Source organism: Perissodus microlepis, chromosome 15, assembly GCF_051167445.1.
Source record: "Perissodus microlepis isolate ML-2025 ecotype Zambia chromosome 15, ASM5116744v1, whole genome shotgun sequence".
Taxonomy (NCBI): Eukaryota; Metazoa; Chordata; class Actinopteri; order Cichliformes; family Cichlidae; genus Perissodus; species Perissodus microlepis.
Window position 1 is genome coordinate 11133821 of NC_140475.1, and position 13063 is coordinate 11146883.

Here is a 13063-nt window from a genome sequence, read left to right on the forward strand (position 1 = left end):
AAAATACTCATTTTGAGTCTCCCTGCTGTGCAGGCGTAGCTCAGGTCATTCACGCTTCCAGTCACCACGGCAACAGTCTCACGGACATGTCATCTGCTGAGCAGCATGCTTAGCTGTGGATTGCCTGACCCTATATCTCAGTCAGTCAGTAGTTCAAACAGTACGCAACAACAAACATTTCTCCCCAGTGACCTTCTCTTCATGGCTTCAGCCAAATTGAACAAATCAACTCGTTTTTTTCTCCTTACCTACCACATTTCCCTGTTTGTCTCCCTCTTCCACTCTCCCCTTAATTCACCTGTCAGCCTCTCACACCCACAGAAGCTTATCTGTGATGAAAAACACAAGCTCTCTTACCTAATAAAATGGCACCACTTCGTCTGATAATTCTGTTTACGCAAAGATGGGAAGAACCATAAAGCCTATTCAATATACGGGAAGAGAAAGGGCAAGAGAAAGTACTAGATTCATTCAGTTATCTTTTCCAGAGATTTATGTTTTACGGAATTATAAATTTCACATATGGATTTGTTTATAAGTCCGTGGTGTACCTTCATTTGTTATTATTCCAGGAAACTCTGCTTTTCCCAATATTTGAACTATAGTGTCTCTGCTTTTAGTTAGATTGGGCATTAATCAGCTAGAAGAAGGCAACATTCAATCACAGTCTGCTTTATCCCTCTAGCCAGCAATCAATATCTGAACTGCAATAAGGTTTGTTTGTTGGTTTATAAATCATTTGTCCTTTTATTACCAATTCTAGCCGCAAAAGATTAAGATATTCTATCACTATATTACTCTTTAACCTAATTACTTTATCTAGTTTCATCTCTGAGCTATTTTGTCCACATTAATTCCAGCCATGGCTACCTGACCTTGGTCACACATAATGCCCGGAAGCATCAAGTGGCAACGCAGAGATACAGTCTGTAAATTTGTACTCTTACGGGAAATCATAAGCTAAGCTGGTAGCCTCTCTGATTTTCACAGTAATTGATCCACATCGTAATCCTTTGTAAATACAGTATGAATTTACAGATAATAGGGATTAGGATGATTGCATCTGTGATTCAAGAGGTCTGTTTCTAAATCTAGAGGTCAACTGTAAGGTATTTACAGTAAATATTAGTGGACGTCTCCCTGTGTGAGATAAAGAGTGTTTCTAGAGCCAAATAAAACATTTAACAGAAGTCAGAGTTGGGGTGACTTCCTGTACATTACCCCAAGATGAATATATAAATAAATAAAGAAACCCTCCTTGTCTGCATCACAAGTGAGCACATGTGAGAATCTGCTGTGTTCAGTACAGGACAATGATGTTTGAGGAAATGGAGCCTTGGAGTATAAATAAAAAATTAATAAACAAGGAAAACTACTATATAACTTCATTACTACTATGTAGCTTTGGCAGTTTTCTGCTTCACTGATAAATATATTCATTTATTTTTGTAAAAAATAATCTTTTACTTGCATGCTGTCAAACATTAAACCTGCTAATAATAACTAGCAGGATCGCCCTTTCACTGTTTGCATTTTTCCTATTTAGTCAATATTGCTTGTTGAGGCAACCATGTGTATTTACTGCCATCTAATGTTGGGATAAAATTGTGATGAAACCAGTTTTCCATGATCTATGTGCAGTGTGCCTGCATGTCGTTGAGATACTCCAACATTTTATTCCTCTTTCTGCTAAACAGAAACCGTTTAATAACCGAAGACAAAAATCCATTTTCGACTTTTATTTTCCATTGCACAGTAATCTCTATCTACAGAATTTCTAAATTTTTGTGGCAGCAGATAAAGTCATAAACATCCATGTGAAAGTTGCATAAAACTGTACAAGAAAATTGGCTACAATGAGAAAAATACTGCAACCCACTGATAACTGTTGAATCGAGGACAGAAGATGGCATATGGCAGATAGACAGGACTCCCTCTTATTGAGTGTGGATCATATCAGGTAGGAATACTGCATACTGTAGTACATGGGCTGAAAAATCAAATTCACTCAAAGATGGGAAAACAAGTATAACATTCAAAGAAATAACAGCTGGATTAAAGGGAAAGACATCAAACGGATATTGGTGGGGGGCTGACTTGTAGCTAAAACAGCTATTTTTCCTGAAGTACTTCGTTTTGTCTCTCTTTTTAAGCTTAGGGGCGAAAGATAGACCAACCAGCCAACATTCACACCACAATGCTTACTGGAAACACAGGAGGCCACATCTGTAGCTGCGCAACCAACGGAGAGAATACAGAGGACAAGTGAAGGACTTTTAAATTAAACCAAAATTTAGAGGTCGTCCTCACATATTATCACACATTATCTTATCCTTGTCCTCTTTTTTTTTTTTTTTTACTTTATTGGCGGTTTGAGTTTGTCCACATTTACCTGAACTAGGACATCATCAGCAATGAGTAAACAACCGGAACAAAATATAATAAATCATATCACTTCATTTACATGAACATAACCTTACATACAGACAGAGAAGATGTACAAATACACGCATTCACACAGATGAATACCATAAACATCATTTGAGGTGTGGTGGAATGATAGTGATTTTTATGATCCATCGTGTTATAAATGGCTGAGTTCCTTTGCGACTTTCCATTTCCTGAACCCTGAAAAGTGACAAGGGTGATATATCTAAACTGGATAACACATATTCACATGTACCGTGTGGTTTCCAGACTCGCGGCCAAATGCTATGGGACAACGCAATGGGAAAGGTAAAGCAATTCTTTGGCGTCAGAAAAAAATATGGCCTGTCTCCTCTTTTGTTGCCTGAGCAACTTCGGCATTTACTTTCCACTTAGATTGTCAAACTATTTACTTATATACAAATAAAGGTTAAAAGCCCGGCAGACAGATACATCACATTTGAGTTCGACTGCAAACATGGAAAATAGAAACAGGATAATAATGAAGGTAACACCAAACACAGCTGTCTCCTCCACCTCAGTAAGTAAATATTAAAAGGAATCACACGTACAGACAAGTGTGAGTAAAACACAGAAAATAACAAAAAATAAATAAATAAATACACGAAAAAAAGTTTCAAATATGTCCCTTTGAAAGATTACTCAGCCATTTTCTTGTTTTTATCTCACCTGTATGATTACTGTTAGGATTTATGCTTGCAATGTATGTAATCCAATACTGATACTTGGCTATTTGTGTATTTAACGCTGATTTCATCAAACCACCGAGCTCGTGACATCGGAGACAGAGCGAGCAAGTGGGAGGCAGCTCACATTGCATCTGATAAGTGATTAAATGACATTTTCAGTAAAGGAATAAATGTGAGTGGCTCATACATGCTCTCTTTTAGAATTTAAAAAAAAAAAAAAGCTGATGTCACCATGTTACTGAGTCCCAAATATGCCTTTTATATCCTTGCCCTCCTTATAGATTCCAGCCCTTTTCATAAGGAGAAATTAATTTCAGTTGTTAGACAAAAGTCACAAAATGTATTTTCTTTTTCAACAAATTAAATATCATCCACTTTCACAACAATAGAAAAATAAGAGTTTTTCCAATAATATTACTACTAATAATAATGATCATAATACAGACGGAGCAAATAACCCAACAAATAACAAATAGAGGAATGGCGAGAAAAGAAATTCACGCACGCACATACGTTCTCACGCACGCACCCACACACACGGTAACGATTTGAAAGTTTGTCAAATACAGAGGTGAGTCTAGAGATTGAGCAAGATGATGAAATATCCAGTGTACTTCCGAATGAGTTATCCCTGCGACCCTCTGCATAGAGGAGACATCGCTATCGCAGCACTTCTTATACCTCTCCAACGGCGCCTCCTTCGGCCCTCGCGCCCCGCTTCCATCTCCCCGATGAGTTATCCCTTTGTTTTGTACTTGTCACTTGGAAGTGGATACAGCATTGCACATTTATTAGATCTATGTATATATAATGATGTATTTACTTTTTTTTTTGTACATTTTAATAACTTTTTGAAGTCTTTGCTTCTTCATTACACATTTGTCTTTTTTTTTTTTAGCCAGTTTGAATATTGGCCACGAGGGTACAGAGTAGAGACAACAGTAAAGAACATTTTGGCAAATGAGAGTGAAGAATCTTCAGGTGCATGGGCCAGTCAGCTACCTCAGAGGAGAGGCTGAACAGAGATAAACAATGAGACAAGAACATAAAAAGAAGACACCATTTATTAAGTTATTCCCTCTGAGGTCGTCTTCCTCTCCTGTCTACCCCTCAGTTCCACCCCAAGACTGAGGTAAGTACAGTGTTTCATCATTGTGCTAGGGAAGAAAATCCCCAAGTGTCTCAGTGAAGAAGGCTTGGAGGGACGGATGAAGGGACAGACAGATGGGTAGGGGTCACGGTGAGTCCAGATGAGCCAGATGAGGGGGGTCAATCAGACAATGGTGTCCACAGAGCTCTACTCCACCCCTTCCACCAATCAGAACTGGTACCACTTTTTGTCTTTGCACTTCAGCATCATCTGGAAACAAAGAACATGTAGTCATGGGAACATGGTCCAAATGATCAGGCAGTACCACAAAACCATCACGTCTCTCTCTAAAACCACTTCCATTTGCTGTTGATAAAGTTAATTTTATGTAAGAATGTGTATGAATTTGCTTTGATTTTGAATTTCGTTTACTTGGTCAGTCAAACACTGTAAAGAACAGGGGCCCTCACATAATTTTAGAAACCGTTTCCATTCTGAAAACAATCTACAATTTGAGTAAGCTTCTTAGTTACAGTACAGTGAAAGTTTCATGGCTACATACTGCCCTCTACTGGTTAAATAGTGTCAGGTATTACATGCAATATTTCACAGTAACTGCTTTGCTGTGTAAAATATTTAATGGAGGCTCAAGACTGGTCACAAGCATTTAATTTCATTGTTTATTGTTTGTTAGTAGCACTAACGTACAGTGAGCATTCATAATTTCACATCGTCGCTCTGTTAATTGTGGGTATGAGTTTTCAAGCTCGACGTCCTTCTTGACACTTTTGCTCACCTCGTGGGCGTGTTTGGAAAAAGAGTCTGCACTGGCCATCATGGCGGCCGTCCTCTCCTCCAGTTCACCCAGTTTCTGGCCTCTTTCATCTAGTGCTATCCGGGCACGTGCCAGATCACCAACCACACCAGAGGCAGCTCCCTTCATCCCCTCAATGCCACCTGGGCCAGGGATGTGCTGGGCCAGACTTCGCGATGCCCTTCCAGCTGCTACTTCACCAACTGATCGAAGGAAGAAAAGACAGATAAGCATGAAGTGATGGTACATATAGGACAGAAATATAGTGTATGTATATCATCAGATACATATTCGGCATACATAGTTCCTCTCTGTCCAGCGACTGTGCACCGCCACCAAACAGGCCTTTGAAGAACCCTCTGTTGGGGGCCTCCGGTGTCTCCACTGGTGTGAAAAGTTCACCCAGCATCTCCTGAAATATTAACACATTTTATAAATACATATATAAAATGTATAAATATAGATAAAGATATATATACTAGACATATCCCTCAACAATACAAGTCCCTAGCTTGTGAGACACACTGCAGTAAAATCTGGACACGGTTATAAATAGAATAGTTCTCACCATGGATGACTCAGTTCCCCATAGTTATTTCAGGCCAAGCAACTTATGTGAGACAAGTTTCAAACTACTTAGGCTTACTTTGGATTAACTCCATTCCTTGCATTCATTTATTGATGTTTTGTGTTCATTAGCTATGACACAGGCAGTAAGTGAGTGAATGACAATATAAAGGTTTCTCCTGGTCCAGGCTTAGGCGTCAGAGCTTTGTGTGCCCGCTGGATATTCAGAGCAGGGTCTGGTGGGAGAAAGAGCTCAGCTCTCAACAAGTGTTCCACAAACTGCAGCACAGAGTTTCCTTCAGAACCTTCTATTAGGCCTATTGATCCATTGATAATATACATTACTGGACAATATACATTTTTCTAGGGCAGCCAGTTTTGTTATAGTGACTGAATTAATGCATCTTTTGTGGCCATGTTCCAACTTTCCATCTCTTCCAAGCGTTTTGCAGCTTCTTTGAGTCTTGTCTTATAGCTAGCTACCTCACCTATTGTTTCTGTCAGTTTTATATTAATGTAAGTAAGTAAGTTAGTAAAATTTTATTTATATAGCACCTATCAAGATAAAAATCAGAGTGTTTCACAGAAGCTAAAACCTAAAAATAAAAATCAACCAAAAGCAAGTTTAAAAAGATGAGTTTTTAGCTGTTTTTTAAAAGCGACCACGGAGTCCACAGATCTCAGGCTCAAAGGGAGAGAGTTCCACAATCTGGGGGCCACAGTTACAAAAGCTTTGTCGCCTTTTGTTTTCAGCCTCGTGTGTTGGACAACCAGCAAGCCCTGGTCACATGACCTCAGGGACCTGCTGGGAATGTATGGATGTAAAAGTTCACTTATATATGTTGGTGCTTGTCCATGCAGAGCCCTGAAAGTCAAGGTCAAAACCTTAAAGTGGATTCTGAATTTAATAGGGAGCCAGTGCAGCTGAATCAGCAGGGGTGTGACATGGGAGTACTTGGAGGACTTGGTCAGAAGCTTTGCAGCAGCGTTCTGAACAACTTGCAGATGCTCCAAAGAGGCTTTACATAAACAAGTAAACAAAGAATTACAATAATCCAGACGAGATGAAACAAATGCATGAATGACAATTTATAATTTGGAGCGCGATACAATGGGACTCAGCTTAGCAATGTTTCTCAAGTGATAAAAACAGGAGCGAACCAGAGATTTTACATGGGCATCCAAAGTCAGAGCTGAGTCAATAGTAACACCAAGGTTCCTGATAGACGGTTTGGCAAATGTAGCAAGTGGACCCAAGTTTTCCATAACACTAGGTACAAAATTTTTTAGGAGCACAAACAAGGACTTCAGTCTTCTCCTCATTTAGTTGAAGAAAGTTTCCAGCCATCCAACCTCTAATGGAGTCTATGCACTTATGCAAAGTCTGTAGCTTGGAAACATCATGGGGCTTAAAGGAGATATATAACTGAATATCATCTGCATAGCAGTGATACAAAATGTCCTTAAAAGTGCTCAATATATGTTGAAGAGGAAGTAAATACAGCAAGAACAATAAAGGCCCCAAAACTGAACCTTGTGGCACACCATAGCACACAATGTCTGGAATTCTTCCTTCATTTCTTGTTTAATGTCTTTGTTCAGTGGGGCAAAATCAGTTCTGAACTTTGCCTTAAGTGAGTGAATTTCTTTAATGATGTCCTGGAAGCCTGAGTGGAGGTGGCTAGCCCCTTCTCCTTCCACATGCTCACCTTGCATGCTGTTTTCCGGCTGTCTCCTCTAGCCGGCTCCCCTGTCTTCTTGACCTTCTCCCACCGTTCATGACATTTATTCCACAGTTTAATGATTAAAAACACTTCAGGGCTTTTATTTGTGAGTTTTTACCAGGAGCTGCAAACTTATGCTGCCATCCTCTCAGCATCCCCCTAGTGAATTTTGATTAGATAGAGGGAGTTTGGCGGGAGTTTTTCAAAATCTCATTCTGGCATGACAATAGGAATATAGGGTTAGGGTATTTCAAAATTCTTCCTGTCTGTTACCCATAGAGACAAGGTTAATTTTAATACGTGAATATTTCTTATAGGTATAAAAAACCCAAAACAAAATAGCCTAGGTACTTAGTTGGCTAATGTGTGTCTCCAAGCCATGCAGAGATTTTAAACTGTTTTGCAATAGTAACACGTAGTAGTGCTGTATATAGAAGGCTAATTCACCTGTAGGTTTTCACAAGTGTCCTGACTGTAAGTGATCCTCTGGATCTCAGTGGGGGAGCAGAGGTACATGGCCTGACCCAGGTTAGTAAAGCAGAAAGTCCTGGCTATCCGCATGTCTGTCAAAGGTAGGTAGTTCACATCCATGAGCGGTCTCAGTCCTGGCACACTGTATGGGAGGCACAGAAACAATATCAATAAAGTTTTTGACCTACTCTAAACTTAAATTATTTACACTCAAAATCCATTTTGTTAGGTATACTATTTTGTTAAGGCAAATAACTCATCAGCCAAGATGTGCAGCAAATCCATAGACAGTCAACATGACCTGCTGAAGTACAATCTGAGCATCAGAATGGGAAAAAAAGGTGTCAGATTGGCTGGTCTGAATATTTCAGAAACTGCTGATCTAGTGAGATTTTGCCGGACAGACGAAACTAGACAATAACCCAAGATCAGCAGTCGTCTGAGTTGACAGGAAGGAAAGAGTAACTTGCAAAAACAAAAAATCACAAACTCTGGTTATAAATAAGTTATGCAGAGAAAGATCTCTGAATGTACAACACGCTGAACTTGAAGCAGATGGGTTACAGTAGCAGAAGACCACACTGGATGTCAATCCTGTCAGCTGAGAACAAGAAACCAAGGCTATATTTTGTAGCCCAAAACTGAACAGTAAAAGACTGGAAATTGTTGCCTGGTCTGACGAGTCATGATTTCTGCTGCGACATTCGGATGGTAGGATCAGGTGTTGGCATAAACAACATGAATGCACGGATCCATCGTGCTTTATATCAATGTTTCAGACTGATGGTGGGGGCGTAATAGTGTGGGGATAATTTTTGGCACACTTTTGACCCCTAAGTACCAACTGAGCATTACTGAAATGCTACAGCCTGCCTGACCATTGCTGCTGACCATGTTCATCTCTTTATGAACACAGTGTAACCATCTTCTGTTGTTTCCTTCCAGCAGAATTACACACCCTGTCACAAAGGGTGACATGAAATAACTTAACATGACAATGAGCGGTGTAATGAGAGATTCACGTCATAAATGTGTAGCCGACAAATCTGGTCAAACTGTGTGATGCCAATTCCAATATGGAGCAAAACCAAAACCTCTTAAGATGGAATGTTTCCAGCATCTTGCTGAATCTAGGACATGAATAATTAAGGAAGTTCTGAAGGCAAACGCTTTTCCAAACCAGTAAAAGCAAAGTGTACCTAATAAAGTGTCCAGCATTGCCTGGTATTTGGCACTTTATCCTTGCTTTTAACATAGTCCAGAAAGAGCCTGTATTATGACACAAAGTCTGAATTCTAAAAATGAAGTCCAAAGTCTGAAAAAAAGTGAGAATGTTGAGATTAAAGTTCGAATTCTGAAAATTCAGTCTGGAAAAAAAATGTTATTTCTAAAATCGAAGTCCAGATTCTATGTACAACTATGTGTGGAGTGTCTTTGCAACAAGGACAAATATGAGCAAAATTATTTGCTCTCCTGCTTCTTTTGTTAAGTCAATTCCAGTTCATGTATATAAATATATAGACATTCCATGCATGATAGAGGGGAGAGCAAACATTCTTAATTCTAACTGCATGTATTGGTTGAAACATTGCCTGACTTTAGATGTAGCCTTACCTGAGGGTCATGATGTGGCCGTTGGCACAGAAACAAGCCACGCACATGCCTTGGTTCATCTGCACCACATCTGCCCGTAAGATGAAGGAGGTCTCTGTGATACTGTGTTTATAGATGCAGGCCTGGGAAGGAAGGGCAATGACTTTGGCCTGTTTCTCTGAACACACTACAGCATACTGGCTCTCATTGAGGTCCTGGGAGGTGGAAGGGGACACTGAGACGGGCCGGCGCTTACGGACTTTTTCTCTTTCTTCGCCGTCTGCTGTAACGTTGGGTTCGTACCAAGGCTCATATGCAGATGGCAGCTGAGAACCCGTGGAGTCTATAAAGGCCATCCGCAAGATGCTTCCCTTCAGCCGTACCAACATACCTGGTGAACAGGAGGAAAAAATCTGTTGGAACATTATATTTCCAGAGTACTGCTGCATTTTGGAAATGCTTAGTGTGTTCTGGTGAAAAATGACTCCAAAGTTCAGTGATGGACGCCGAGATAATGCCATTCAAAATAAGTATCAGGTTAGACACTGTTTGCCTGAGATTTTTAAATACAAAAACAAAAGTTTTGACTGAATATATCGATAGGAAATTACAAGTTATCAAGGCCTTCATATTCTTTATATCTTTAAGACACTCCTGCAGTTTAGTAGAGGACAAGTAGAGGACAAAAGAAGAAGGAGAGACAGGCCTAAAAACTTACACACAGAAGTAGAACAATATATGAAATTCGTTTCTTTCAGAAACAGGAAAAATCTAAAATATATACATGATAAACAGTATAATCCATTGATCTGCATATGATCACACAGTATATTTAAAACAACTATTTTAAGAACTTTTGGAATTAGTCATAAGGTCAGTAATTAGTAAATAAATGCCTACTTTAAAGTAATGGTTTGATTAAAGCCACCTTAAAAGCCTCTGGTATGTAGCCTATTAGCAGAGATAAATTGGTCATATTGTATTTATGTGTACCATTTTTGGTCCATTTTCACTTAAACATGAGGGTATTTAAAAATCATTGTGTACTGTTTTTCCTTAAAATTTACAGAGTGGGTTGCCAAATGATAGTTTGGTCTTTATTGCCGTTAAAACAAACAAAAAAAACTCTCACACTCTAATTTCCATCCCTCCCTCCCATCTGAGATTGCTTTACCCACCGGCAGGTGAAAGGATAACTGGCTGCAGTTGCCGTTGCTCTCCAGCAGGTGGCAATGTGAGAGCCAGAACCAGGACAGTTCCCAGGGAGGTGCCCACATACAGGCAGGGTGTCAAAGTGCTGTCCCCCTTCCGAGCGAAAGTCTCACAGAAGTGGAATGAGCTGATGGCCTCTCGTGCTTCCTTATCGATGCTGGTGACACTGGACGAGCGTGAGCGGCTGAAAGAGTTGTCCCGGTGGTCTAATGGGTTGGCACCCCGCGGCGGGCATACAGACAGGAGGACAGTAAGGAGAAAAAACAGAGAGGTAAAGCACCTGCAAAAAAGTATTATTGCAAGACAGACAATGGAGAAGTTGGCACAAAATATGCTAAAAAACAGAAACATAACAATCACTAGCTTCTTACTGCCTTAAAAGAAAGAGTTTGGACGTTAAATGCAAATGGATTTACACTTTTCAAAGCAAATTCAAGGCATACCAGCAATAGCATTTTTATTTGTTTATAAATGATTGATTTTAGTACTGATAATGTAGATACTGGAAATTGAGAGAAAGAAAGTCGACTCGCACTTTTAACAGCTAGTGACAAAATAAAAGTAAACAGTTGGTGGTCTTGTCTGTCTAGGAAAAACAGATCTCATAAGTTTAATTGCCTTTTTAACAGAGCAGCATCATTTAAGACCTATTTGTTGATGATTTAACATCACTGCAGTTCCCTTACATTATACAAGAGCCATCAATTTAACACAATTTTATTACTATAAAATAACCCAGCTGTTTGGCACATTACGAAAGTTAAATGTGCATAACACTGAGATCATTAAACAAGCATACAGGTGAATATCTTATTTTAAACCCATGAAACCTAACAATATTCCATGTTTGGGAACAAGGTTGTACAGAAAAAAAGTTGTATTGATATTTTTTTATTTTTTATTTTTTTTGAAGGACCAATCAGACAGAGAAAAGAAAGACATGAAAAACACACAAGAGAAAAGAAAAGCTGCAAAAGTTACACAAAGCTTTAGAGTGAGATGGGGTGTAAAAAGTTTAGCTTAGCACCACTGACCTCTGCTTTAACCCCCACCATGGTCAAAAGAAGTGTGAGCAAGGGTTCATTTCCAACAATTTGATTGAGTTCAATCATTTTAATTCAGTTCAGATCAGTGCTACTTTTGATGCATGCAAACTAAAGAGAACAGTTGCACAGCTTGCCAATTTTGAGACTAATAACCAGAAAAAAAAACTGGACTAATGTAAAGTGATGGAGTCCAGTCAGAGTGAGAAAAGTATATTGCATTTCATACAAATTGTTTGGAGACACGAAGTCAAGGCTTACCCAAGTCTGGCTTTAGCTCAGTAGGCAAGCTTAATTTCCGTGACATCTTTGCTGGAAAAAAGAGAACATCCCTCTTTACAAACACATGTCTAAGCTAACACACGATGCCATGCAAAGCTAGTTAATCTAGCATTGGACTAGGACTGTGCACACACCTGAAATACACCAAAATGACAGAAGACTGTTGAACAAGTGCCAAGGGATTGTTTTATAGAATAGGAGAGCCAAAATGCTTTAGACAGGAGGAGACACTGCATAAGGATTAAGAGACGACCCTCTGTATCACAGAGGCATGCTGTTACAGACTAAACAAAAGAGGTGACGTCTGTTTGCACAATGCCCTGAAAGACAGGACAGGTAAGACACACGTCAAAACTGCACGGCCATTCAGGACCTTCATGCTAAAGGAGCATGCAGCAAGAAGAAGGAAGTAACAAGAAACAAAAAATGAACCAGAGATGGAAGAAAACATAGTGAAAAGGATGGTTAAACCTGCTGCCGGTTATATACTTTCAGTACTAGTTTGTAAAGCATTCCATCTTTCAGAAGAGTGAATATAAATAGCAGTGAATGAAAGTCCTAAATATTATTTTCTCTGTCTGTAGGAAAAAGAAGGAGAAGGACGATAAAATGAGACATTCAGGTAATAGAGTTATGACTGTCTTGCAATTTAAACTGCCAGAAACCATACATAAAGAAATCCATACAAGTTCCTTTAAAAAAACTGCAACATTCGTAATACCTTCAAGCTCAAACTGGGTTGAGTTGAATTTGATTATTTTGTCTTTTTTTTCATAAGTGTACATGCTTCTGTTTTATTTTTTAAGGTAAGTGGAGAACATAAAATCTTGCTGTTGCCCGTCTACGGTACTTATGAAGGTGTAGACCAACTTTTAGAGCCCTAAATTTGCATACATGCATGATTTATCCAGATGATTTGATTTCTGTTTAGTACAGTATGCTGGAAATTGGGGGAATGTTATTGACTTTATCAAGATTTTTTTAAGCTAAACTAAAATACTGAACTCACATATGTGGGTTTTGAGGATATTGTAAAAATATTGCACTTTGAATAATCAGGTGTTAAAAGGACTCAGGAGGACAACATCAGTTTCCGGACCAGGCTAAGCGAAGACAAAAAAATCCAGCAC

At 39.2% G+C, this 13063-nt stretch overlaps 1 protein-coding gene across 1 annotated transcript in view; it reads right to left on the bottom strand.

The window, feature by feature from the left end:
* Window positions 1–1724: 1724 nt before the first annotated feature.
* The window catches only part of stxbp5a (syntaxin binding protein 5a (tomosyn)), a 108616-nt gene continuing 97277 nt past the window's right edge, over window positions 1725–13063 (bottom strand). Inside the window, exons 22-28 of the mRNA XM_084953875.1 lie at window positions 11913–11963; window positions 10575–10856; window positions 9418–9787; window positions 7780–7945; window positions 5342–5453; window positions 5024–5244; window positions 1725–4497 (exon numbers count right to left, since the gene is read on the bottom strand). Of these exons, the coding sequence (XP_084810001.1) occupies window positions 4456–4497; window positions 5024–5244; window positions 5342–5453; window positions 7780–7945; window positions 9418–9787; window positions 10575–10856; window positions 11913–11963 (1244 nt within the window). The 3' untranslated portion in view covers window positions 1725–4455. The remainder of the gene's footprint in view (window positions 4498–5023; window positions 5245–5341; window positions 5454–7779; window positions 7946–9417; window positions 9788–10574; window positions 10857–11912; window positions 11964–13063) is intronic.